This window comes from Equus caballus, chromosome 6 (genome assembly GCF_041296265.1).
Source record: "Equus caballus isolate H_3958 breed thoroughbred chromosome 6, TB-T2T, whole genome shotgun sequence".
Classification (NCBI taxonomy): domain Eukaryota; kingdom Metazoa; phylum Chordata; class Mammalia; order Perissodactyla; family Equidae; genus Equus; species Equus caballus.
The window spans coordinates 26260664-26287019 of record NC_091689.1 but is presented as its reverse complement, the minus strand read 5'-3'; the positions used below and the strand labels follow the sequence as shown (position 1 = coordinate 26287019).

Genomic DNA, 26356 nt, shown 5'->3' with positions numbered 1-26356 from the left:
ACTCCCTGGAGACAGTGTCTGGGTCAGGACCCAGAGTGTATTCTCAGTCCAACACACCCTTGGCTGACCTGGCTGCCTAGGGTCCAGCCACACAGGACGTGTCCGGCCCCAAAGCTTTCTAGGCCCTCCTCTCTGACGCCCCAAGGAACAGGTGCAGGGCGGGGTGCTCGTGGCCTCAAAGTCCCTTGGCACTTCTGTCTGCACATTGTCCCATCACTGGTTGCCACATTCATCGAGTCTGTTCATTTGGTCACCCGGCAAAGGGGCTGTGGGAATTGCAGGCAGATGAGCTGGGTCCTGTCCTCAGGAGTGTCATGGGTCAGCGGGTGGGTGGGTGGCCTGAATTTCCCCAACCACACTCCTGAGGGTGGTTCTGTGGCCTCTGGCAGGGGTCCTTGGGCCAGGGGTCCTGGAGGTGGTTCACGGGCACACTGGGTCGGCGGTCCAGCATCCCGGGGTGGAGGCGTGCCCACGGGGCACTGCTTGGCACATGTTCCTTGTCACTGGGCTTTTCCTTCCCAAGCGCCCGGGTGATGGCCAAGATCCTCGCAGCCTGGGCAGTCGCAGCTCGACTGCATCTGGGGCAGTGGACGGGGTGCGTGAGCTCCCAGGGACGGCCTCGGCAGCCCCTGATAAACCAGCCCTGTTGGGGTTTGCCAGGGTGGGCGGGATGTGAGGGGGGGACATCTGGGGGCCGGCTGGGGCCGGGCAGCTCATGACTGCCAAGAGCCACCCTCTTCGAGGGGGATGTCGGCGGGCTTGGCTGTGTCTGGATGCTGCCTTCTAGGGGCTTGGGGAAACGAGGCGGGTGCTCCGGAGTCCTGAACGGGCTGCTCCCAAGGGCTCCACCTGGCCTGTGAGGCAGAAGCTGAGAGCTGAGCCCTGGAGCTCGAGCTGTGGGTGTCTCCACAGGTTCCCGTGGCTGTGTTTGCAGGAAAAATATCTTTGAGGGCTGGGTGTGCTTGGGAGCGGGTGGGGGAACCTCACACTTGCTAGAAGAGCTGGGATCTGTAAAGATGAAGGGTCCAGGGGGAGTCATCTCTTGTTCTTCCAACTCCTGAGCTCAGACACTCAGTCTTCATAGACACGCCGGAGAGGGGGCTGTAAGGGAGCCATCCCTTAGCGCGGGCAGCCGAGACCCTGCCAGGGGCAGATGTGGCTCTGGTTTTCAGCCCTGCCCTGGAACCTTCCAGAAGGAACGCACCCTGCACTCATGTCCAGAGTAGGGAGGAATTGGGTGGAGAAGGCTGAGAGGTGTTCTCATGTGGAGGGGGCGCCATGACAGGCAGGCTGGGGGTCACGCCTGGGAGAGTGGGAAGGTGAGGCAGACAGTGGGGGCATCCTGCTCGGGCTTCTCCTGTTGCTGTAGGAACACACCCTGGGGACATGGCAGAGAAGGCCTGGCGCCTACCCACACAGGGGCTGCCTGCAGGGCTGTGGCCTGCAGGGCTGTGGGCTGCCGTGCTGGGCCCATGGGGGACTGGGACCCAGAGGGAAGGGTAGGGCCTGGGAGGGGCCTGTCTGCCACGCTGAGTGATACTCTGGACCTTGGGGACGACCTTGGCATTCTCCCTGACCTCTGACCCTTCCCTTGCCCCAGCAACTGCTAGATTCTTGGGCAGAAAGAAGTGAGGGCAAGGAGAAGGGATGGGTGGGTGGGTGTTCCCACTCCGCACTGTCTCCTTTCACTGAAGACCGTGTGTCTGGGTCTCCCATCCTCCGGCCAGCCGTGCTGCTGGAGGGCACCCTGGGGGGCCCTGGCCCTGCCCTAAATGCCAGTGTACTTAGAAGGCTGTGGCTCTGGCTGGATCTTGGGTCAGTAACGCTTTGGCTAAACAGGTTCCCCCCTGTTCCTGGAGGCCCGAGGACCCACTGCTGACAGGATTCGGTCCCGCTCCCTGGGGCTGTGGGAAGTGAGGCTGACCCAAGGGCAGCCCTGGGGTTGATCAGCTCCCGTGCCTGAGGTCAAGGCCCTGGTCCCAGCATGGAGGAAGGCCCGTCCACGGGGCAGGCCGAGGACCTTGCCCGTAGCTGCTTTGACCCCACGCTTGACTCCTGCCCATGCTCATCCAGCCCCAGGACAGCCCCGACTCCCAGCCTGGCCCTGGAAAAACCTCAGGGACCTTCCTCAGCTGGTGGCCGCAGGCAGGCACCATTCTGAGGCTTGGCTGGCCAACCAGCAGCCCCCTCCTGAGGATCTTCCTCTTCCTTGGACCGCGGCTGATGTCCTCCAGTCCCGTGATGGGCCGGGCCCTTCTCCTACAGATGCTGAGGCTCAGAGACCCCAGGCCTGGCTCGGGCCTCGGGCTGCCCACATGCTTTCCCTCGGCCTCTTCCCTGCTCAGAGGCCCCATGCTTTGCAGCCTCTCCGGCTCCAAGTGGGCCTGTCAGCCGTGGGCGGCTTCTCTCCGCGCTGCCCCGCCCCTGCTCGCTGCCCCCTGCCCGCCGCCGGCCCCGCCGCCCTCACTAACCTGTGATTGTTTGTGTTTTGCAGGCAGTTTCTTGATTCGGACATGCCTAGGTACCATTTGTGCCCTTGGTTTATTTCAGCCTCTCTCCTTCCCCTACCCCCCGCCTTCCCCAGTCCCGGCCCTGGGGTTTATTTCCGCTTCTTGGATTCCTCTACACCTGCTCACCTCTCCCTCCTGTTTCTCCCATCTTCTTCTTTAGTTTTATTTCCTTGGGATACTTTTTGAATTTTTTTTATTGCTTCCTCCCCCTCCCCCCACCCTTGGCTGAATCCCTTCTGCCCCTACTCTTGATTTTGGCTGCTTGGGTAGTTTCCTGCCCTTCCGTAGACGCTGGCTGGCCCCCTGCTCCTCCTGCCCCTGAGTCTTGCCCGCCCGTGCGACCCCCACCCCTGCGAGAGCCGGAGCAGGCGCCCTGCATGTCAGCTCCCGGCTCCCGGCCAGGCTGCCCTCGGCTCAGCGCCCCCTCCCTGCCAGGTGAAGGAGGGAGGGATGGAGGGAGGGGCCGTAGTGGGCACAGGATGGCGGGGGCGGCCAGGAACCAGCCCCGCCAGGAGAGCCCGGCTCTGCACCTTCCACACCGGACGAGGTGAGCCCTTGTCTGGCCAGGCGAGAGGCTCCAGCCTCATTCCTGGCTGGAATGTAGGTGGGCAGTAAAGTTGTGAAGGGCTGCTAAGTCTCAGCACTCACATGGGTGGTCCCAGGTCCAAGCTCTGGGAGGCCCGGGTTCCTGAGCCTGGGACCACAGCTCCCTCCCTGACCTGAGTGCAGCCCCTGCCTGCAGGGGCCAGGTGCAGGAGTCAGCGAGGCTCTGGGTGTGGACAGCCTTACAGTTCCTAATCCAGACTTTATCCTCGAGGCTCAAGTCTGTTCTGAGTGGAAGGTCAAGGTCGTCACCTCCCAGGTCCCTGTGGATTGTGGCCAGAGCTCCCTGGCGGTGGTCCTCTGGGTCAGCTGTTCTGGAAGATGAAGTGAGCAGCAGGAACCCTTCTAGCACGACTGTTTGAGCCTTTAAGCGGCACGGAGTGGGGTCAGGGATGGTGACCCCCCCCCGCTTCTGGATGGAGCCCCAGGGGAGAGTCCTTGTCGGGTCATGGCTGTAATGGGTCAGGACAGATAGTCACTGTGAGTGTGCCCGGGCAGTTGTAGCTGAGGCCCCATGGGGCAGCGAGCCAGGCTGTGGCTCCTGTTGGTATGTCCCTGAGGGGCATACGAATATGCAGCTATTCTGTGAGCACATCTTTTCCAAAGACTGCTGTAGGCCCTCCTGGGGCACACGCAGCTGGGCGAGGCAGAGAAAGTCCTGCTGTCAAGGGAAAGCTGTAGTGGTGGTGGCTGCACCTGACGAGGCGGCACAGCCCTGCACGGGCAGAGGAGAGACCTGTTTCTCCCGGACAGTCGGGCGGGCTTGCTGGAGGAGGCGGCCTGCTAGCTGCTCCTAGAGGTGAGCTGGGCTGGCCAAGGTGGCTGCAGCCTGCCCAGGCAGTCTCCCTGCTCTCAGAAGGCTCTAGGCTGGGAGCCCATCTGCTCGGCTTCCTTCTCTAGAGGGGACCCCATCTAGGGGCTGCTGCCTTGATGAATGGAAACTTCCAAGCCTATCAGTATGATTGCAGGGGGATGTGGATATTTTGTCCAAGTTTGCATTTCCACAACCAGCTTGGTGTGATATGGGGGTGCTCAGGCTGGTCCTGGACACTCCCATATGCAAACACATCATGCTTTTAGGAAGGTTCTGGGTAAAGTGGAAGCAGGACCCTGTGGCCAGGAGGACCTGGCACCAGGAAAGGAGGGGGACAGATTCTTGCCTTCCACTGGGGCCTCTTTCACCAGCCTCTGGACTTCAGGGAGACCTCACCCCACACCTGAGCCGGGGGCCCAGGCCCCCGATTCCAGAGGTGGGCTCACTGGCCCCCAGTGGGCTTGACCTGCAAGAGGAGTCTCAGGGCACTGAGAGGGAAGGGGGCTCAGCGCCCCACGACTCAGGTCTGCGTGTCCTCCACGGGGCTGGTTCCAGGGGCAGGAACCATCGTGATGGTCGGCACTGGGGACAAGCAGAGGGTGGGGGTGTGGTGGAGGGAGCAGCTCATCCAGATGTCTGGAGTAGGGCAGAACCTGGGGCTGCACCGACTGGGCTGGGGCAGCCTGGCTGTGCCCTTGGCTGGCTGTGTGAGTGTGGAGAAGTGGCAGAACCTTCTGGAACTTTATTTTCCTTCCCCCTCAGAATGGGAATAATATTAGCCCTATCCGAGGTTGTTGTGAGATTAAATGAGATGTTACATGAAATGCTTTTAGCATGAGGCCTTGCACACATAACTTTATAAATGTGAGTGTGTGGTCATTAGCACCACTGCCTAATTAGTATTTCACTTAAAATACTCCTCGTTAATTTAACACGCATAGCTCCTGAGTAAAAGCATGTCTTTTGATACTGACCACCCCCATTTTACCCAAGGGGCTGCACTAAGATGCCCCTAGAGTGTCTCACACACAGACTCACAGAGTTCCCAGGAGACACATGGGGTGAGGGGAGGGGTTTGTGGCATAGAGACTTGATTCGAACCTTCCACCCCATTTTTACCTCTTCCCCAGGCTTTACCCTCCCTGGAGCAGAAGGGTCCATGCCATCCTTAGGGTGCTGAGGTGTTAAGCAGGCGCTTGAGGAGCAGGCCGGCCTGCTCCCCTTTCTTTAAAATGGAGTCCTGAGCATGGCACATGGATGGAAGGGCTGAGGACGAGGAGCAGCGGGCAGGGCTGGGGCAGCCTCGCTGGAGAGCGGGAGAGGGCGAGAGCCCAGGCAGCCCCATCCTGGCCGTCCCTACTCTGGGCCTGTTTCCCCAGAATGGGAGGGTCCACAGGATGATGGGGTGGCCGAGCCCGTGGAAAAACTCCGTAGAGTCAGCTCAGATGCTCTGCTCACGAGGCCGCCCTACCCCAGCATTTTTAGCTAAATGGATCTGGGGTGGGGCCTGAGAATCTGCACTGCCAGCAGTTCCCTCGTGGTGCCAAGGCCTCGGGTCCAGGGACCCCACTGGGCCGCACGTCTCCCCTTGTAATTGTATCGGAGGGGTTGGCTGAATGTTGTGGGGGTAGAGTGAGGAGCACTATGCAGAATGGGGGCTCCATTCCGGGGGTGACCTGATGCCAAGAGAGTTGCTGAGAGGGTCCTGGCGTGGTCCCCATGGCCCCCAGTCGCATCGTGCATGCGCCGTGCCTCCCTCTCAGACTCTTTGGGTCTTGATTTCCTGCCATATGATCGAGGGGGCACCGATCAGTGGCTCCCACACTGAGTCCTGCAAGCTCGGGGCACCCCACATGGCTGCCTGGGTCCCACATGGGTGGGTGGGCTGCCACTCTGCCACCCCGCCCCACCCCGAGCACACCCACTGTCAGCCGCTCCCATTCTCACTCGGGGTCTGGGTGAGACCTCCCTCTACAGGGGGCTTGAGAGTGTCGTTGAGGACTCTCCTCGCCCAGGGCTCCAGGGTCAGGCACCTGTGGCCACGTGGAGCCACGGCTGGCTGCCTGCTGAGGGCCAATCTGCAGGAGGCTGCATGGGGCTGGGGCTGACCCTTGGTTTGGAAATGGCCTGTGGACAGCATCATGGCCGTGCCAGGTGGACTGTGGTCCAGCTACCTATCTTGGCCCCTGGGGGATGGGGCTGGGGACACGGGCCCAAGAGGGCCCCCTCCCTCCTTCCCACCCCACCCCACCCCACCCATGAGACCCACCAGAGTCAGGTTTTTAGAGCAATTCTAGGTCACTGGAGTTCGATCGTGGCAAAGCCGCATCCTAACTTGACTGAGGGCACTCAGCCGAGAGCCTCTGCGAGGGCCTCCACCAGCCTCATGTGGGGGTGGGTTTCTTCTTACAGCCCCAAGCCCGGGTTCTGGCACAGTCTGCCTGGTCCTGGGCGCCATCCCTGGGTGAGCCCTGGGGGTTTATGCTGGCCTGACGTGGCTGGCTCTTTGGTGTGTCCCACCCAGGGGTGAGGGTCCCCAGGATGGGGTGGGGTCTCAGCTTCTGATGCCTGAAGAGGACCCTGAGCTGGGCCAGTTCTTTCCTGAGGGCACAGAGAAGCGAATGCACGCAGATGCAGGCAAGGCCTGCTGGTCCCCGACCCCAGGGGCTGAGGGGCGGGGTGGGGGTGGGCTGGGGTACACACTCAGAGCACTGGCAGCGGAAGAGAAGCCAGCAGCGTCCTTTAGTGACTTTTGAGGCAGGTGGACAGAGGGGACAGCACGAGCCGAGTCCTTGGCCCAAGCGGGAGGATTTGGGGCTGGCCAGCCTACCAGGATAGGGGCCCTGTTTCCCAGTGCGTTGTCATCAGGGCCTCCTGGAGGTGAGGACCAGCAATGATGTTAGTGATGCTGATGTGTGCGCCCAGGCCCTGTTCTCAGCAAGCTTGCGTGTTGGCTCACTTAACCCACAGGACATCTCAGTGAGGCAGGGACAGTGACTGCCTGTCGTCTGTCCAGGAAGCAGGACACAGAGATGTCTGCTGACAGCCCGAGGTCACACGGCTGTGAAGTGGCATTTGGAGCCAGGGGGTCTGGAGGGCATTTTTCCCCAGCCGGGCAGCAGCAGGCCTCCGGCTCTGCCTCCGGGCATGGCCCCATCCGGGGTGTTTGGGGTCCCCGGGATGGAGAGCGTCCCTCTAGGTTTTGGTCATGGCTCCAGGGGTGTCTGCCAAGTCTTGCTGGGGACAGACCCAAGGCTGTCACTGCAGATACGGGGGAAGGAGCCCCGAGTGGGCCCCGCCCACAGCGAGAGCCCCGTGGGCCACCAGCATCTCCACCCGTGAGCCGCGGTCAGCAGCCTCCGCGGCCTCGCGCGCTCACTTCGCTTGTCCGCGGCCAGGCGACGGCGCTTGTTCTGACATGTGAATTTCTTCTGTGTGTGTACGTGTGTGTCCTGGCTGCCTCCGCCTTTAGCGTTTCATTCGGAAATGACACTAGGTACAGCTCACTTTTCTCTTCCGCACTCGCTGGTCTGTCCTCTTCCGCTTCTCAATCTCCTTTCTCCTCCGACGTCTTCCCCGCTCTCTGGTTACCCCGCTGTCCTCACGTCCCTCCCTCTGGATCTTTGTCCCGGTGACGTGTGTCCGACAGCAGCCTGCCCCGTCCCTCTGCTTCTCCCCGCACCCCTGGACTGTGCCATGGAGAGACGGGTGGCCGTGGCGCTGTCCGTAGCCCAACGGGGCGTCGCTCCCCGGGCGCCCTCCACGCTCCCGGGCGGGCCAGCTCTTCGGAAGGGGCCCGGTGGTGCCGGGGCGTGTGCCGCTGCCCGGCTGTTTGTGTTGACGTGTTTCTCAACTGTGTCTTTGTGAGGATGCTTGGAGGGAAACTGGGCAAGGCTGGGGCTGAGCCGTGCTGCCCGGGGCCCACAGAGTGGCCACCTGTGGATTGAGGCAAATTCTCCACCTCAAATGTGAAGGGCCTCCCACCACGTGCCCCGCCCAAGGCAAGAGTTTAGGAGCTCTGCCGTCCGATGGTTGAAAACACAACTGTCTTGTAACAGAGAGCCCTGTTCTGGAGTGGAAGCCACTGACATGTTGGTAGAGCCAATATCCTGCCCCCTGGGAGGGGTTTTTGGGCCACTGGCTCACACTCTGCTCATTATCTTTCCTGGTCAGAGATCAGGGACAGAGAGAAGGGACTACTGCCTGCTCTGTGCTAAGTGGACAGCTGCCTTCCCACGGAGCCCGGCTGCCATGGGCCACCCCAGTTTCCACTCCAAGCATCCTCCTCTGAGGGCCCCCCTCTCCTGAGGGCAAGTTGGTTGGTGGGGGAGACGGGCTGTGGAGGGTTTGGCAGACTGGCAGGTCCCCTTCAGGTCCAGGGAGAGGCCACGGCCCCTCCTTACTCAGACCGAGGCTGAGGTCCCCGCTTCCCGCCCTCTCCCCATCTCTCATCTCTCTCTGCTTCCGTCTCCCCTCTCTCCTCTCGCCCTCTCTGTCCCTCCTCTTTCCTCTCCCCTCTGCCTGCCTCCTTCGCCACCTTCGCATTCGGGCCGCAGCTTGTGAGCTGTGGGCTAAAACGTCCCATCCTGTCCATCCATCTCACCCATCCATCCAGGGTGGAGCTGAGAGAGCTCTGGGACTCCCATGGTGGCCTCTGGAGTCCCCCACCCAGCCCGGTCCTGAGTAAGGAGGTTCTGTCCTTCCTGGACACCCCCAGGGCTTCTGGACCTGTGGCCCCAGCGGCTCTCCCTGTGGGTCAGCCACATGTCTCTGTCTGTCTGTGTCTGTCTGTGTTTGTCCGTCTGCATGTCCCCATCCCAGCAGAGAATGGCCTGCACCTGTTATCTTTTACCTCGTCTCTGCTTCCTTCCAGGACCTTTTACCAGTTTGAGGCTGCGTGGGACAGCTCCATGCACAACTCCCTCCTGCTGAACCGGGTCACCCCCTATCGAGAGAAAATCTACATGACCCTCTCTGCTTACATCGAGGCAAGAAACCTCTGCCCAGGGCACTCCACCAAAATCACCCATCCCCCAAGCCTGAGCTGCCTGCCAAGGGGCAATGAGGGCGCTTGTTAGCCCTGGACAACCCCAGACCATCCTGTATCTTCTCAAAAGACTTCTCAAGTCATTGTTAAATCCATGTACTTTCAATGGCAATGCTCACAGTTAACCCATCCTACTATCTTTAGTGTGTGGATTTGTCCTTGGGGTTGCAAAATGGCTGTGGTACTACCAGACATTGCATCTATGTTCCAGGCAGCACAAAAACAGAAGCCTCCCCAACTTCATTCCCAGGTTCTCAGGCTGTGACCTCCCTTCGAAAAGCACAGGAGGAGGCTGGGAGTGTGGTCCTTTCTAGCTGGGCACAGTAGTGAGGAATTAGGAGATTTGGGGTTGGTAGCCAACAGGATGGTGGAGGCGAAGGCATCCACCTCCCCTCAGAGCCTGATCACTCCGGCTATAACATGGGGACCACCTCGCGGGATGGTGGTTTTCTCGGGCTGAGAAAATGCTGGCAGACAGAGCTCTGCCCGGACAAGTCCTCGGCACACATCAGCTTTGTCAGCAGTTACCATGAGCTCAGGAAACGAAAGACCCAGCTGTTTAAGACAGCACGGAGACCACCATGGTCATTTTTTGTGGCATTTTAGAGTTAAAATGTGGGGGCACAGACAGGATCGGGTTTGATCCTCACACACATTTCTGGAAGCGCGTCACCTGATTTTATGGTGAGGCGGCTGAGGCCCAAGAGGGTGAGGCCCGTGTCTGGGACCCTCGGGGCCCCCTGCATGGACACCTGGCCCTCTGGCAGCCCCAGGGAGGCAGGGCCCTGGCTGCCTCTCTCCCGCAGGAGTTGGCTCAAGCAGAGAACAGAGACTTTCTCCCGCCTGGATCAGGGGCTGTGCTGGGGGACCCGGAGGATAGAAGGGGACCTGGGGCCAGGGCAGTCTGGGGGTGTCCTTGTGCCTGAGCCCCTGCCTCTGCCCCACCCACTGCAGATGGAGAACTGCACCCAGCCGGCCGTCATCACCAAAGACTTCTGCATGGTCTTCTACTCCCGCGACGCCAAGCTGCCGGCCTCGCGCTCCATCCGCAACCTGTTCGGCAGTGGGAGCCTGCGGGCCTCAGAGAGGTAAGCCCGCTGAGGGGGCAGAGGGACCTGCCTTGTCTGGTGCCCTGGTCCCGGTGAGGACAGACCAGGCTCTGCACAGGGGGTGGCCCTGGGGGTACCCCAGCGGTCTGACGCTCGCATGACGCGCTCCAGCGCAGTCTGGCCCAGAGGAGAAGCTGGACTTGCTGGCCTCTTGGCTCCCTCTCGCTCACCTCTGATGCTGGGGTCATTGGAAGTCACAGGGCACATCCAGGGACACTGATGGCATGTTGAGGGGCCATGAGAAAGGCCGGGCCTGCCTGGAGGGTGCAGCGGGGAGCGCCTGGCTATCTGCCCTGGGACCCCCGTGGGTGGTCTTAGGGCCGCACTGCACCCCCTGCTGGGTGACCTTCCTCTCCGGGAACCTCCGGCATCTGTGCTCTCGGGACGGCCTGCACGCACACAGTAGGAGAACTGGATACGTGTGGGTGGCTAGGATGGGAAGGGGGAGCTCTGGATGGAGGCTGGCGGCACCTGAGGGGTCAGACATCAGACACCAGGACCATGCCCTGCATCTTGGGGGGTTGGGAGGAAGGACAGATTGTCAAGGCAGTGAGGAGGGTCACTGCCCCAGCAGCAGAGACCGCCAAGGGTGTGGGCCACCTGTGGTCAGCTTTGGTGAGGCTCCCCACACGCTCTGTGTTATGGACCCCAGTGTCCGGGCCACTCTGGGCACGGTGAGAGGAAGGAGTGTGGGGGTCAGGACTGTGGCCTTGGGCTGGCCATGACCCAGCCTTCCGGGAGGTTCCCTGGTGAGGGTGGGCGGCCCCGGCCAGCAGGGCTCACCTCCGTGAGAGGGTTGGTGTGGTGCCCTCGGCAGAATCAGTGGTCATGGGGAAAAGGGGGTCTGGAATGGGGACCGTCTGTACAGGGACTGCAGCACAGGGACGCTGACACCCCAGCCACCCCATGCCCACCACGGCATGGGCATGCGGTGGGACTCGAGCCCAATGTGTACTTGATGGTGGTGAGAGTTGGTCTCGGGGCATCACTGTGCCTGGTGACGATGGGTCCCCCTCTGCTCCCCGCAGCAACCGTGTGACGGGCGTGTACGAGCTCAGCCTGTGCCACGTGGCCGATGCGGGCAGCCCAGGTAGGCGTGCACCCTGCTCTCTCTGGCTGATGGGGATGGGAGGGGCACTTTGTTGGGAGTCAGGGAGTCAGGCGACCTCAGCTAATCTGCCCTTTGGGGGCCCTCACCTGCGAGATGCAGGTGCTCACCTTGCGACCTCCAGAGTTGTTCTGAGAGATTGGAGGACAGTGAGGTGCGAGGCTCAGCAAAGGGAGAGGCCGTGTAGGGGGACAGCCAGAAGGTGGCAGCAGTGACCTTTCATGGGATACAGTGCTGGATAACTTCCTGTGGGCGAGACCCAGTGTGGCTCTGCGGGGCCCAGGGTGGACCAAGGGTGAGGGGCAGGGGCAGGGGAAGGGGAGCCTCCCCAGGGGGCCAGTCTCCCTTGGGTGGATGAGCTCCCTCCCGACACCCATGGGGAGGGATGTGGTCAGACCAGCATCCCCTTTCCAGGGATGCAACGGCGGCGCCGGCGAGTGCTGGATACGTCTGTGGCCTACGTCCGGGGCGAGGAGAACCTGGCGGGCTGGAGGCCCCGCAGTGACAGCCTCATCCTGGACCACCAGTGGGAGCTGGAGAAGCTGAGTCTCCTGCAGGAGGTGAGCCTGTGCCACCCCGCCAGGGGACCACGGTTGGGAGTCCCAGGCCACCCCAGGGTGGAACTCCTGACACTCAAACTGCTCATCACGGGGGGTTTGCGGTACTCGACAAAAATGACTGGCTTAGAGCGGAAGGTTTATTCTTGACCTAACCGGAGAAGACTGTTGGGCACGTAGATGGGTGAGAAAGAAACCTGGGAAGAAAGTTGGGGTGGGCAAGGCCCTTCAGTCGCTTGGTCAGTGTCCAGCAGCCAGGTGCTGACTGCTTGGGCGGAGGGGTGCATGTGGCAAGGTTCAGTGGAGGCCCGTGCCCACCCTCTGGGCCCTCCCCAAGGCTTCGGAGCCCACAGCACCCCCCCAGGAAGCTGGTGTTGGGAATGCACATGTCCATCTGCTCACCGTGGGCACACACACTGGGCCGCAAGGCCAGGGATGGAGGGGGCAGCGTGTTGGCCACAGTGAAGAGCGGCTGCAGGACTCAGTGTGGCTCCATTCCACACGCCACAGCCTGGGAGAGAGGCAAGCTCTCCCGGGGCCTGACCAGGGGCCCCAGGGGCCCAGTGCGGCCACCCAGGCCCCTCTCCTGCCCTGCACGGAGGCAGCAGGTGAGGCCGCACTCTCACTCCTGTGGCAGGTCGAGAAAACCAGACACTACCTGCTGCTGCGGGAGAAGCTGGAGGCCACCCAGCGGCCCGGGCCCGAGGTGCTGTCCCCCATCTCCAGTGAGGACTCTGAGTCCCACAGCTCGTCCTGCGCCTCCTCCCCGCTCTCGGCTGAGGGCCGGCCATCACCCCTGGAGGCTCCCAACGAGAGGCAGCGGGAGCTGGCTGTCAAGGTAGGGCAGGCAAGTGGGCGAGCAGCATGGCCATGACCCCAGCTCCTCCAGGGCTCCGGTGACCCAGCCTGATCTGTGGCTGGCTCCTGTCCTGGGATCTGGGAGAATGAGGGGTTCATAGAGTCCCCTTGCCCACCACCCCCACCCTACCCGCATTGGAATTTGGGGGCCTTTTACAGCCTCCTCTCCCAAGCAGTGACCTGCTCTCTCTTGAATACCTGCACTGATGGAGAGCTCATCACCTCCATCCAGAGCTGCCCTTTCTGCTGCTGGGTGGGCCCCTGGGCAAGTCTCCAGCTCTGGGGGTGATGCTGCCCCTACCCTGGCTTCACCCAGGCCCCAGTTCTGCCCTGGGAGGCTTCCCCGAACGGCCCCATCACCTTGGAAAGGTGGAGGCACTGCCGACCTTGACCTGCAGTGCCCAGGCCCCTCAGCCAGTCGCTCATGTCGGAGGGCCCTGCCCAGGGCAGAGCTGGCTCCTGGGAGGCTCCTGACGGGCGTTTGCTCTCCCTGCAGTGCTTACGCCTCCTCACGCACACATTCAACAGAGAGTACACCCACAGCCACGTCTGCATCAGCGCCAGTGAGAGCAAGGTGGGTGCCGAGTCTGGCTCAGAGCCGCCACCACAGCTCAGGGCTCAGCCTCCCCTGGTGGCACTCCCCCCTGTTGTGGTCTCATTCGGCCCCCCAGCTACCCCCAAGACCAGCCTTTGTCCTCTGCACTGGCCTCTCCCCCCTGCCTGGCTAGGCCTCTCGCCACAGCTCTCAGGCTGCACATCCTAGAGTCTGGGCTCAGGCTACACCATCCTGGATCCCACCCAGTGGTCCTCACTCGCTCTTTGGAGCCCAGTGGCCATGAATCCCTCCTGAGGCAAGGCAGAGCCTGCAGCCCTGGGAGGGGCAGGATGGGGGCATGGAGGGGCTGGGAGAGGGTCCTGGGGAGACAGGGAGGAGAGTCTGGCCTGCAGTTTGGATGGGGGGTGCCCTAAACGGGAGGTAAATTTGGAGTGAAGGTGCAGGGATCAGCCATGCAGGGGTGACCCCCATACGGAGGGCCTGGAGACCCTCCCCGTGTCCCTCCACAAAGGCTCTCTCTCCTCTGCAGCTCTCTGAGATGTCTGTCACCTTGCTGCGGGACCCGTCCATGTCCCCTCTGGGGGCGGCCACACTCACCCCCTCCTCCACCTGCCCCTCTCTGGTCGAAGGGCGGTATGGAGCGGCTGACCTAAGGTGAGTGAGCTCCAGGCTCCCGGGGAAGCAACCGATGACACTGACTTAGGCACAGAGCACAGAGAAGGCAGAGCACTCGTGGCCGAGGATGTCCAGCCACACACTTGCAGGTCAGGGTGGAATGGGGGTCTGCCCGTCCGCCTGGCTGGCGTGATCCCCGTGGTCCCGCCCCCCATCCCCGCCACAGCCCCGCCTCCAATCTCCACAGCTCCGCCCCGGGGCCACGCCCACTTCCCCGCCTCCGATCCTCCGCCCCTGGGCCCTGCCTGTGTCTCCTGTACGAGATCCTTTTCTGCTGAAGCATAAATTTAAAATGCAGTCGTGACTAAAACCAGGAACAGGTCAAAACGACACAAAACAGAAAACCCTTTTCACAGGGCAGTGCTCATAAAATGCTTAGTGGGGAGAAAAGGCGACAAAACAGTTCTTAGGGAAGCGTTAGGCTCCCTACTGTTAAGAAGGACCCTCTGACATCTGTGAGCAGAGTGTTGGAAGGGACCCCCAACTTTGCTAACACCGCGAACTTCTGATCTGTCAGGTTTTAAAACGCCTCAGGGCTTCCAAGTCTTGTTCTTAAAAAGAAAGAAAGAAGCCGGCCCCGTGGCTGAGTGGTTAAAGTTCTGTGTCCTCTGCTTGGGTGGCCTGGGGTCTCAGGTTTGGATCCTAGGCCCTGACGTACTCCACTCATCAGCCATACTATGGAGGCATCCCATGTACAAAACAGAAAGATTGGCACAGATGTTAGCTCAGGGTCAATCTTCCTCAGGAAAAAAAAAGAAAAGGTATGGAGCCCTCTGGGCCCCATCCTGAGACAGGCCTCCTTGGCCACCAGGTTGGCCACTCCAGGCCTGGCAGGTGCCTATAGGCCAGCAGCTCCCAGTGCACAAACAGGCCCTGAGAACAGTATGTCAACTTCAGCTCAGTTTTGGAGATGAAGAGATGCTGGAGTCTCTTTTCCTGGGGGTGGAGCGGGGGAGGCAGAAAGCACCACGGGAGAAGGGTGTCGAATCCTGCACAGCCAGGCCCCTACCTCCTGTGCCCAGCACAATCCTGGATTCAAGTGGGTGGGCCCAGAGCTCCATCTGTGGGCACAGCAGGGCAGGCCCTGAAAGGTGCCCCATGGCGGCTCTGAGAGGGCGATGCTGACCGTGGGGGAAGCCCCGGTGGAGATGGTTCCCAGGCCCAGCGAAGAGTCTGCTGGCAGGCATGCAAGGGCCTCGCTCTGCTTTCCCAGGACCCCCCAGCCCTGCTCCCGGCCAGCCAGCCCAGAGCCTGAGCCTGTGCCAGAGGCGGATTCCAAGAAGCCCCCCTCCCCTTCTCCGGTGTCAGAGGTGGACAAGGAGCCCCAGCGCCTGCTGGTTCCTGACATCCAAGAGATCCGGGTCAGGTGCGTGGGAGCCCTGCCCCAAACAGAGGCCTTTCTAAAGTGCTGCACAGCCAGCTCTGTCCCCAAGAGGGTAGGCAGGCTGCCCCTGGCCTAGGGCAGGGGACAGCCCTGTACTAGGGGGTCGGGTAGGCCACCCCTGACCTGAGGCAGGGTGGAGAATGAGCAGACAGTAACAGGCAGGAAGGTGGTCAGAGCCCAGGTCCAGGGCCAGGGGCCACTGGGCAGCTCTGCAGAAAGATGGTTTTAACGCATTTGCAAGTTACTGGCTTGGCCACTATGCAAAATGCTTGCTTGGCCCTTGCTGCCCTGAGACCCCCCATAACTGATGGCTTGTGGTCATGGGGCACAGTGTGACAGGTCAGGAGCAGCTTCAGCTTTTTTTAAGTTTCTCCATTTTATAGCTGGGGAAACTGAGGCCCAGGGGTGGGTTGGTGGTTCTGGTCCCTGCCCCCTGGCTTGGGTTTCTACCAGGCACCTTCAGGGCCCCGGCTAATCCCCTTGAAGGCCCACTTTCTGAGCTGTGCTGTGGCCACCACTGCCGAGGGCCTGGCTCAGTGGTGCATGGTGGCCCCCGCGTTCGGCCCCGCCACTGACTGCCAGGAGGGCCCGAGTGAGCAGATGTCCTCGCCCCACAGCCCGATCGTCTCCAAGAAGGGGTACCTGCATTTCCTGGAGCCGCACACGGCCGGCTGGGCCAAACGCTTCGTGGTGGTGCGGCGGCCGTACGCCTACATGTACAACAGTGACAAGGACGCCGTGGAGAGGTTTGTGCTCAACCTCTCCACCGCCCAGGTGGAGTACAGCGAAGACCAGCAGGCCATGCTCAAGGTGCGGCCATGGAGACGGGAAGGGCGGGTCCTGGGCTGGCCGGGGCCCAGGGAGGGAGGGTGGGAGCCTGGCCTCATCCTCCTCTGCAGGCCCTGTGTCTGCTGTCTCTCCTGGGGACATGGTGCAGCCTCACTGTCCCTCTGCCTCTCGTGTCTTGGGGTCTCTCTGTCTGCCCATGGAACTCAGAGTCCTGGTGACAGCGGATGGTGATGGGCCCTGGTTCGTGGGCCAGGAAAGCATGAACTCTTTCCCATTTGATGGCCAATGACCCAGTCCCCTCCTCCTGGGGACGGCCAGGGTGGGTGGTGCTGAGTGCCGTAGGGCCTGCCATGCAGTGGCCCCAGGAATCTGGCTCCCTGTCCCCCTGGCTTTGTCCTTGCTCCTGTCTGAGCAAGCAGTCACCCCGGATGTGTGTGCCAGGGGCCCTGACTCCTTCCTGCTGGCAGCTACTGTGCCCACTGGATGATTTCTGACTCCCTTTGGTGGGGGTGGGGTGGAAGTGAGGGCTCGCCAAGGGCTCAAGCTTGAGAGAAGATACGGGGATTCATGGGGCCCGATGGACACGTCTGGTCCAGCAGCTGAGCCCGGGTCCTAGGGGAAGGAACCTGGGCCAGTGAGGGGTGGACTCAGCCCATGGGGACGCAGAGCAGTGGCAGGGTAGCCCTGGGGCATGAGACGGGAAGGGGTGCCCTGACTGCAGAGCCTTCCAGAAGGAAGCCACAGCCTTTTCAGCTCTGCCCTCTCCTTTGAGTCTTCTTTCCTGCTTCCTCATCCGTGAGATTTCCCCAGTGGCGCCCCTTCCCCACCCACCCGCCTGGGCCCCAGGGGAGTGGTGACCACTGCGTCCTGACCCAAGAGAGGTCTCGCGCCTCCTCACAGTGGGGCCTCCCTTTGCAGACGCCCAACACGTTCGCGGTGTGCACGGAGCACCGTGGCATCCTGCTGCAGGCGAACAGCGACAAGGACATGCACGACTGGCTGTACGCTTTCAACCCGCTCCTGGCCGGGACCATCCGGTATGGGCTGCCTCCTGGATGGGTGTCCCTCCTCCTCGGAGGACCGGAGGGCTCTTCTAGCTCCTTTGGGTTGGGAGGACCTCCTTGAGAACATTAAGCCTCATTTTGGTGCCATTGCAACTCGTGAAGTATATAAATCCCTGAGATTTTCAAAATTTACGTTCTGCCCAGGGTGGGCCTTCATGGAGGGAAAATACTCCGCACAGTCAGGCAGGGGACTCGCCAGGCCCCTCCCACGGCAGTGACTTACAGGAGGAGGGTGGGCTGCTCCTCCAAGGTCATGCTGACAGGGAGCAGAGATTAAGTCTCTCCCGGTGCTGAGGGAACCAGAGGGGCACGGGCCGTCAAGCAGCATGGAGGCCTGCCGTGGGGCCCCTTCTGCCGGCATCCCACCCCTGCCGCTTCCCCTGACCACTGCTTCCCCCGGTCCTCCCACAGCTCCAAGCTCTCCCGAAGGAGGTCTGCCCAGATGAGGGTCTGAGCCAGAGCCCTCCCGACAGCCAGCAGGCCCAGCCCCGCTCCCCAGTCCTCGTCTCCATCCGTCGTGTCAACTGTCAACAGCCGCCCGGCCCTGCCTCCACCAGCCAGCCAGCGAGCCCCTCCTCCTGGGGACGCAGCTGGGCCCAGCGAGCCCCACTCTGGCCAGGGGACCTGCAGCACATGACCTGTCATGCTCCCTCAGAGGCCGGTTTCTTGTCATTTCTTCTTTCAGAACATGCCCTGGGGGGAGAGCTGGGAGACGCTGGCAAGGTCAGAGGGCACAAGTCACAGGGGCGTCGCTGCGTTCTCATATTTTTTTAAGCATAGACAGACTTATAATTAATATACGTTAGTTAGTGACATTGAAACAGTCCACTCAGAAATTAACTCTAAGACTGTGCTCTGTTTATAAGTATTTATTTCTAATGCCTTCACATAGACACTTAGGATTCAGACGGACTCTGCCCCCCGTTGGTCCTCACATGCCTCTCCCAAGCCTCTGAGGACAGACAGGGTGGGGCAGCCGCCTCAGAAGACCAGTGAGGAGGTGTCTGGACAGGCTGGGCTCCTCCCCAGCCGTATGTGGGGCAGGCCCTTGTGCGGGGAGTGTGCGTGCTGGGGGGATCCGATGCCTGAAGTCTGAGCAGCACAGAAGGTGGCGTGTGTTACTTCTCGCGGGAGGTTGAATCCACATCTCACCCGGTCAGCAGCCCCGTGAGGTGCGACTCCACGCACAGGGCCAGCAGCTTCTCCCTGGGAGCCTGTGAGACATGAGGCCGACGGGCGCCTGGGCTGTGAGGGACCGTCCTGGCGGGGACCGGGAGAGAGAGGGGTCAGGATCCCGCTGGGTTGTATCATGTGTCCAGGCTGGCAGGTGCGGGCAGCTGCGTTTAGAGGCGGTCCAGGGTGACGGTCCAGCCAGCGAGGGGCTTGTGGTGCAGCTTTTCCAGCTGCCATGAGAAATGGGGTGAGCTCGAGGTCGCTCCTGGGAAGACACTCTGTGACTTCCTGTCTGTCTCCAGAGAAGAGAGTTTCTGAGTCCCAGTGAGAAGATTCCAAGGGGTCAGGTGAGCGTGGCCAGCGTCGGGGTCATCTGTCATCAAGCGGCTTTCCCTTCCTGCATCTGAGGCGGTTGGTTGCCCTTGTCTTGTTCCAATCTTGTTACAGTATCTAATTCGTGCCCTTTGCAGATCCCATGTCTGAGGGTTGCCCAGGACAGGATAGGAGTCAGCCCCAGGCTGAGAATCTAATCGTGTGTTGCCCAGGTCACAAACCCATCAGAGAAACCACAGGCCTGGGGGTCTTCAGGGACCCGTTCCCATGCCCCAAGGCACATTTGGCCTCTTTTTAGCTCCAGGAAAAACAGCAAACACACCACAGTACCCCTGAGCTCAGCATGGCCCACCAAGAGCAGGTTCATTCGGGGTCCAGGCGGTCCAGGACCGGGTGCACGCCCAGCCTTGCTTGCTCCACGCCATTCTCTGGTGCTTTCCACCACTTTGCCATCCTTGCTGGGCCTCGCTCACTGACACCTCCCCTTTCCACTTGGTTTGGGTGACCCCGAGACAGGTGTCTGTGGTCCTGAGACTCCCCTTTATTCCAGGCTGTCCCCTCCTGGCGCTGACATGACACGTGGACATCCTCCCAGTTCTGTGCACTGAGACCAGAAGTGCCTGCAGTATCTCTCCCCCAGGGACGTGCGGTGTTGGCCCCCATACGAAGGGAGAAGGTTCCGGTTTGAAGTTTTCCTTTGGGAAAGTCAGTCAGGCGCCTTAAGCTTTGCCTCACACGTGGGATGTAGGATGTTGGGCTCAAGCCAGGTTGGGAGTTGCGACTGAGCGCGCCTTTTCGTCCCTGGCTCTGGGGCAGCGTGGCAGTGGCTTCGCCCACTGCTGCCTCATCCCCGGGACCTGGAAGGCGCTGCTGATGGAGTGGCTCCGTCAGTGAGGGTCAGGTCCTGAGAAACCGCGTCTCTGCAGTGCAGGACTCAGCAGCTCTCTGTGGAGCTCCTCAGATGGGGGTTCGCACCCTGGACTGAAATCGAACATTGTCCAGAAACCAGGAGGCCTACAGCCCCCTTAGAAGCTCCCAGAGGTAGCGGACTGAGACACAGAGAGCAGAGGTGACAGACAGTGTGGAACAAGCACTTATTCTGGCTTTTAAGACGATCTTGAGGGTAAGGAGGAGAAACAGGGATGGGGTGAGTTGTTCTAAGACGAGTCGGGTCCCCCGAGAGCCTCGCCTTGCTGCAGGGAGACTGGGGGTGCAGGGCCCAGGCCCGGCCCACTCAGGTCAGCCAGCCTGAAGCTGTGGCCCAGAAGGGTCTGAGGCCCTCCCACCCAGGGCGCAGGTGTCTGGGGATAGCCAACCTGTAGAGCACCTGCTGTGTGGGGCAGGGCTGAGGGAGGGGACCCACGTGAGGGAATTGCCCCCAAATTCAGGAGCCTCCACAGCCATGGAGGTGCCCCAGGGACCGTTGCGTTTTGACTGGTACCATCTTGGCATTGACTAGGAGCCAGGTGGGGGCCACCTGATGGCCCCGTCCCCGTTGTCACTTCCTCCTCTCAGACCTGCTCCAGTGAAAGGTCCTGGGTCAGAGTTCAGAAACCCGGAATTGCTGAGGAGAGAACTCCATCCATGAGTCGGGAAATCTTCATGCCCAAAACTACCCACATGTCCTATTAGCCGGGGACAAGTTAACAAACTGGGACTTGGTTTCCACCTCTGTGACATGACAGGCTGATCTGGAGGGCCACTGAGGGTCCTCACGTTGTGCGGTACAGAGAGGAAAGTCAAATCTGGCTGTGGTTGCCATTTCCTGCTAAGTAGGGAAGGAGAGAAAGATCTAGAAAGCCTTCTCTCTCAGACGGTTTTTGGTTTAATGCTTGATGTCGCTCAGGCTGCAGCCTCATTTTGGTCTGAGGGATGGCCGTCCTCGCCTGGGGAGGGCTCTCTGTCCCCTCCAGGGGAGGGTGAGCTCCTTCCGCTGTGGCCCAAGGGAGGGGGATGCTGGGCTCCAGGCCAACTGGCACTGGGCTCCAGCGTGACCCAGCTGGTGTGCAGGCGTGAGTGTTGACATGCTTGTAAGGTCCAAGGCCTCCCCACTCTGAGGAATCACTCATAAGATGCCAACGTTTCACTCATCAACCAGACACGCACAGGCGCACATGCACCCACACACACCCCCACCCAGGGTGACTGCAGGGAGGTGGTCTCCTCGTCAATCCTGATGCCCCCTCGGCACCTCTGGGGTGGGTGTGGCAAAGGGCCCTGAGAGGGTCCCTGAATGTCGCTGATGTTACAGGCGTAAGCGGGCTTCCCTCGCTGGTCCTCCGTCAGCTCCCCAAGCATGGGACTCTGGAAGGCGCCCTCCTTTATTCCTGGGATGGGGCAAGCCTTCCCCCAGGATCGACAGAGGCTGTGGCTTCTTCCCGAGCCTGTGCTTCCTGTAGCTAGCTGTCCCCCCGGTTCCCCTGTGGCTTGTACATACGTGGTTGTGTGGCATACCCCGGCCCCTGCACCGTAACTGCCATCCTGACGTAACGACTCTGGTTCCCTGACGTCCTAAACCCGAATGTTAGGCTCTAGGCTCCTGTCCTGTGTGTGTGCACTTAAGGCTCTGTCCAATTAAGAAATAAACGTGGCTCCTTATGCAACACCAGACACGCGGGTCTCCACTGTGGCTTTATTTGTGCATTGGATCTGTTTGATGGGGCCAGAAATGGTCACAGGGTCCATGTCCTGCACCTTCCGGAGACAGCACCCACCTCCCCAGTGGTGAGGCGGGGAGGGGAGAGAGCATCGAGGGGCGGGAGGTACAAGAGGAGCACCCACCTGCTTCCCTCGGCACCTGGCTGCAGCTGTCTGAGCAGCTCCAGGCACCCTCGGGCACACCAACCCTTGCTCCCAGCCTAGTGCCCCGGCAGCCCACAGCCACACGTGGTCAGCATTACCCTGATAGCAAGACCAGACAAAGACATTAGAAGAAAATAAAACTACGGACCAATATTCTTTAACATAGAAACAAGTATCCTCAATAACATTTTACCAGATTGAATCTAATAACATGTAAAAAGGATAAAACCTCATGACCAAGTTGAGTTTATCCTGGGAACACGAGGTTGCTTTGAAAGATAATCAGTGTAATTCACTATAGTAAACTAATAAGAGAAAATCGTTTTATCATCTTTGTAGACACATGAAAAGCATTTGACAAAACCCAACATCCATTGCTAACCAAACCCCTACATAGAAGATAACTTCCTTAACCTGCTAAAGGGCGGCTACAAGAAAGCTACAGCTGACATCATACTTACTGGCCAAAAAGGGAATGCTTAATCCTTAAGACTGGGGACAAGACAAGGATGCCCTCTATCATCACCCCTATTCAACATGGTGCTGGATGTCCCAACCAGTGTGATAAGGCAAAATGAAGAAAGAAAACGCACACGATCAGAATGGAAGAAACAAAACTGTCTCTTCATAGAGCGTGTAATTGCATAAGTAGGAAATTCAAGAGAATATACAGAAAAGCTGCTAGAATTAATAAATGAGTTTAGCAAGCTTGCAGAATACAAGGTCACCAAAGTTACTTCTACTTACAGCAATAAACAATTGGAAATTTGATTTATAAAAACAGAACCATTCATAATAGCACCAAAAACATGAACTATGTAGGTATAAATCTAACAAAATGTATGCAAAATCTCTATGCTGAAAATTATAAAACATTGCTGAGAGAGACCACAGAAGACCTAAGATCATCCATTGGTTCATAGGTTGGAAGTTTCAATATTGTTAAGATGTTATCTCTCACCAAATTAATCTATAAATTCAACCCTATCTCAATCAAAATTCCTGGTAGATATCAACCAGCTGATTATAAAAGTTACGTAAAAAGTAAAGGAACTAGGGGGCTGGCCCGGTGGTGTAGTGGTTGAGTTCCCGTGCTCTGCTTCAGTGGCCCAGGGTTCGCAGGTTCGGATCCTGGGCTCAGACCTACACACAGCTCATCAAGCCATGCTGTGGTGGTGTCCCACGTACAAAATAGAGGAAGATTGGCACAGATGTTAGATCAGGAACAATCTTACTCACCAAAAAAAAAAAAAGTAAAAGAACTAGTTAGCTAAAACAAGTTTGACACAGAAGAATAAAGTGAGAATTGTCACACCACCCAATTTTAAAACTTACTATAGGGGCCGGCCCCGAGGCCGAGTGGTTAAGTTCACGCGCTCCACTTCAGCAGCTCAGGGTTTCAGCAGTTTGGATCCTGGGTGTGGACATGGCACCGCTCATAGGCCACGTTGAGGTGGTGTCCCACGTGCCACAACTAGAAGGGCCCACAACTAAAATATACAAGTATGTACTAGGGGGCTTTGGGGAGAAAAAGGAAAAATAAAATCTTTTAAAACAAAACAAAACAAAACACTATAAAGCTTCAGTAACCAAGACAGTGTGGTCCTGGCGAAAAGGCAGACACAGAGATCAAGGGAGCAGAAGAGAGAATCGAAAACCAGACCTACACAACTCTAGCCAATTGACTGTTTTTTACAACGTTGCGAAAGCCATCCAATGGAGAAACGACAGTCTTTTCAACAAACAACGTTAAAACAGTCGGACATTGATATGTTGTACAAAATGAGCCTCAACCTAAACCTCACACATTACACAAAACTCAAAACTGACCTTAGATCTGAAGGCAAAATCTAACTCTATAAGATTTCTGGAAGAAAACATAGGAGAGAATCGCCAGGACACAGAGCTGGGTAAAGTCTTGTTAGACGTGACACCAAAAGCCCTGTCCATAAAAGAAAAGAAGTTCAAAATTGAACTTCATCACAATTAAAACTTTTGCTCCATGAAAGACGCTCTTAAGAAAATGAACGGACAAGCTACAGATGGGAGAAGATATTTACAAATCGTAAATCTGACGTAGGACTTGCCTCCAGAAAACATGAAGAACTCTCAAACTCAATAATAAGAAATAAAATAAGAAGAAGAAATAAATACAATAATACATACAATAAGGAATAATAAGAAACAAAGTGATCTAATTTAAAAGTGGTAGGAGATACCACTACACACTTATTAGAATGACTAACTAAAATTTTAAAAAAGAGAGCAATATCAAGTGTTGTCCAGATGGAGCAGCTGGAGCTCCCCTCTGTTGCTTGTGAAAATACAAATGGTACAGCCACTCTGGAAAACGGTTTGGAAATTTCTTAGAAATTTGAACACGCTCTTCCGTAGGACTCAGCAATCCTCTGCTGGGGCGCTACCCTGGAGATACGAAAAGCCGTGCACTTAAAAAACCCTGTATACATTCATTTAAAGCGACTCTGTTGGTAATCGAGTCTGATGGAGTCCTTCAGAGCCCCACTCTTCGTGAGTCCTGACTCCACAGCGCCCCCTCCTGACACACACTGCCCTCTCCAGATGAAGCCTGGGGCTCTAGGTTCCAAGCCTGCCCCTGGCCCCACACCTGCAGCAGGGCCTGCCCTTTCCTGACGGATGTGACAAGAACCAGCTAAGGGACACAGATGGGCAAAACCCGCCTTGGCTGACATGAGCCCAAGGAGCGGGGCTGATGCCCCCGAGGGACACGGCACAAGGTAAAGGCTGCTGCAGAGTCAGGCACACAAGGGGCCCAGGAAGGGAAATGGAGGTGGTTCTGCAGCTCCAGTCGCTTCGGGAGGATGTGCAGGGGCACAGTCCTCAGGTCCCGCTCTCTGAAATCATGCAGACCTGGAGCGGCGTCCCAACATTATTCCCTCCTAGCTGGGGCGTGCAACCTAGCTGACCTCCCTGAGCCTCAGTTTCCTCATCTGTAGAGTGGGACTTCTGGGACTGCCGAGAGCCGAAATGCCACCAGCATGGAGAACACTCAGTGCACAGCTGGAGCGTGGCAGAGTCTGACAGAGGCGGCACTTGTTACTATCAGTGATCCTCACAAGATTGAAATGGCTTCCTGCCCTGTGGCTGGGGACTCCGGCAGCCACACCTGACAGCCCCGTTGTGGAGTGGAGGGGCTGTTTGTGAGGGTCCATGCTGGGAGTGCGTGGCTGAGGGAGGTGGACAGGGGAGGGGCAGGCCCCGGGCTGCAGGATGGGAGGCAAAGTGGAGGTCTGGGAAACCCCGTGGCCTGGGAATCCTTGTTGGGCTAGAGGCCCAGAGCAGGGGAGAAGGGACTGCCGTGGGTCTGCCTTCCAGGGTGAGGTCCAGTGGACTGGGGGACGGTGAGTAGTTCCTGCAAGGCTGCCCTGGGGTGGGTCCCCCTGTTGGGGTTAACCTCGCCCCCTCTTTTGTGGGGCTCAGATGCCTTCCCCACCTCTGGGAAAGTTCTGGACCTCAAAAATGTCTACTGGGACAACTGAAACTAAAGCCAGCTCCTTGTGCCCCGTGCTTCAGGTCGCTTCCCCCCTGGTCTCAGTCTCCTGGTCTGTGCAAGGGGAGGCTGGCAGGGACAGACGCTGGGTTAGGAAAATAAAAAGAAAAGGAAGCGTAAGGGAGGCGGAGACGTGGGGCAGGAGGCGACAGGGCCCCTCGGTGCTGGTGGAACTGCTTCTGGGGGAAGAAGGACAGGTCCTGGGTCTGACCCTCTGCATTAAATGTGCTGCAACTCACCCCGAGGGAGCCAGGCTCAGAGCTTGGGGCGTCAACTGGGTCAGAAGGCCTCTTGGGAAATCCAGAGATGCTGCAGGTGACAGGCTGCCATTTGGGCTGCAGCCAGGACTGATGCTGCGGCCCCCGCAGGAGTCAGGAGCTGGCGATGGTGGCCAGGCCCGGCTCACCCTCCCCCTGATGTCAGCCACGCCCAGCACCTTCTCTACACAGCTGTGCTCAGCTGAGCTCCTTGGAAGGAAATTCAAACCAGTTTTGATAGCCCTGGCTCCTGTGCTCAGAGCCCACCTCCCTGGCTCTGCCCAAACATCCCCGGGGGACAGGGGTCGGGTCATGGGGGGAGGGGGCATGGCACGCATCTTCCATTGTCCCACCTGCCCTGTTGAGCCCCCTGCCCCACTGTGTCCACTGCCTTGGCCCCTGCATGGTGTGGCCGGTGACAGTGCTGTGTCCAGGACACCTGGACCTGGATTTTTGACAGAAGCTGCCTCCCCCTCCCCAGCTCATTTCTCCTCCTCTTGGTGACATCGTGCTACAGGGCTCCTCACATGCCACATCCCTCCTCAGCCTGTCCCTGGTCCCCTCCAAGACAGGCCTGAGGGAGGAGCTCAGGTCCCTCCCTAGCTGGGCAGGGCTCTACCCCTACCATGCTTCCACCCACCCCCTTAGTGGCCTCTGCACTTTGCTCAGTCTGTTCCCTCTGCCTGGATTGGCTGCTCCTCCACGGGTTGGCTGGTGAATCCAGCCAGTCCTCAGCGACCCAATGTAGTTGCCCCGTCTGGGGCAGTGGCCCCATCATCCTCAGCAAGGGCACCCCCTCCCCGAGTCGGCTCCTCCTCTATCATGTCCTAGGGTCACTGTGGTGCGTTGATGACCTCGAGCCCCCAAGACCACAACCTCAGGACATTGTGTCCTTGCATCCTGGCCAGTGTCCACTGCCAAGTTGCCAGGAGTGTCCCCAACTCCCTGGTCCCTCTGAACTTGAGAGCAAGGACCCAGCAACACGTCTTCAGAAGGGGGCCCGTTAGCGCACGAATGGGACAAGGAGGCGTTCACAGAGAACCCCACCTGCCGAGAGAAGGGGTCCTCTCTTCCCAGGTCACCACACTCTGGGGGCCGTAGGAAGCACCTGGATTTCTCAGCCAGCTATTTTGTTCAGGACTGACTCACAGGCACCTTAGAAGTGCATTTTTATTTGTCTATGCTGCC

General features: G+C 59.2%; 1 protein-coding gene across 50 annotated transcripts in view; it reads left to right on the top strand.

The window, feature by feature from the left end:
• Positions 1–21190, top strand: part of KIF1A (kinesin family member 1A) — a 101512-nt gene extending 80322 nt beyond the window's left edge. For 11 of the 50 annotated variants that reach the window (XM_070269649.1, XM_070269680.1, XM_070269661.1 and 8 more), the window contains 13 exons: positions 2495–2521; positions 7400–7423; positions 8801–8915; positions 9929–10062; positions 11112–11173; positions 11606–11751; positions 12386–12586; positions 13103–13180; positions 13692–13816; positions 15051–15203; positions 15839–16031; positions 16911–17047; positions 17486–21190. In XM_070269649.1, the coding sequence (XP_070125750.1) occupies positions 2495–2521; positions 7400–7423; positions 8801–8915; positions 9929–10062; positions 11112–11173; positions 11606–11751; positions 12386–12586; positions 13103–13180; positions 13692–13816; positions 15051–15203; positions 15839–16031; positions 16911–17047; positions 17486–17528 (1438 nt within the window). In that variant the 3' untranslated portion in view covers positions 17529–21190. The remainder of the gene's footprint in view (positions 1–2494; positions 2522–7399; positions 7424–8800; positions 8916–9928; positions 10063–11111; positions 11174–11605; positions 11752–12385; positions 12587–13102; positions 13181–13691; positions 13817–15050; positions 15204–15838; positions 16032–16910; positions 17048–17485) is intronic. The other 39 variants (XM_070269683.1, XM_070269669.1, XM_070269665.1 and 36 more) reach the window with 7 other exon arrangements.
• Positions 21191–26356: the final 5166 nt, after the last annotated feature.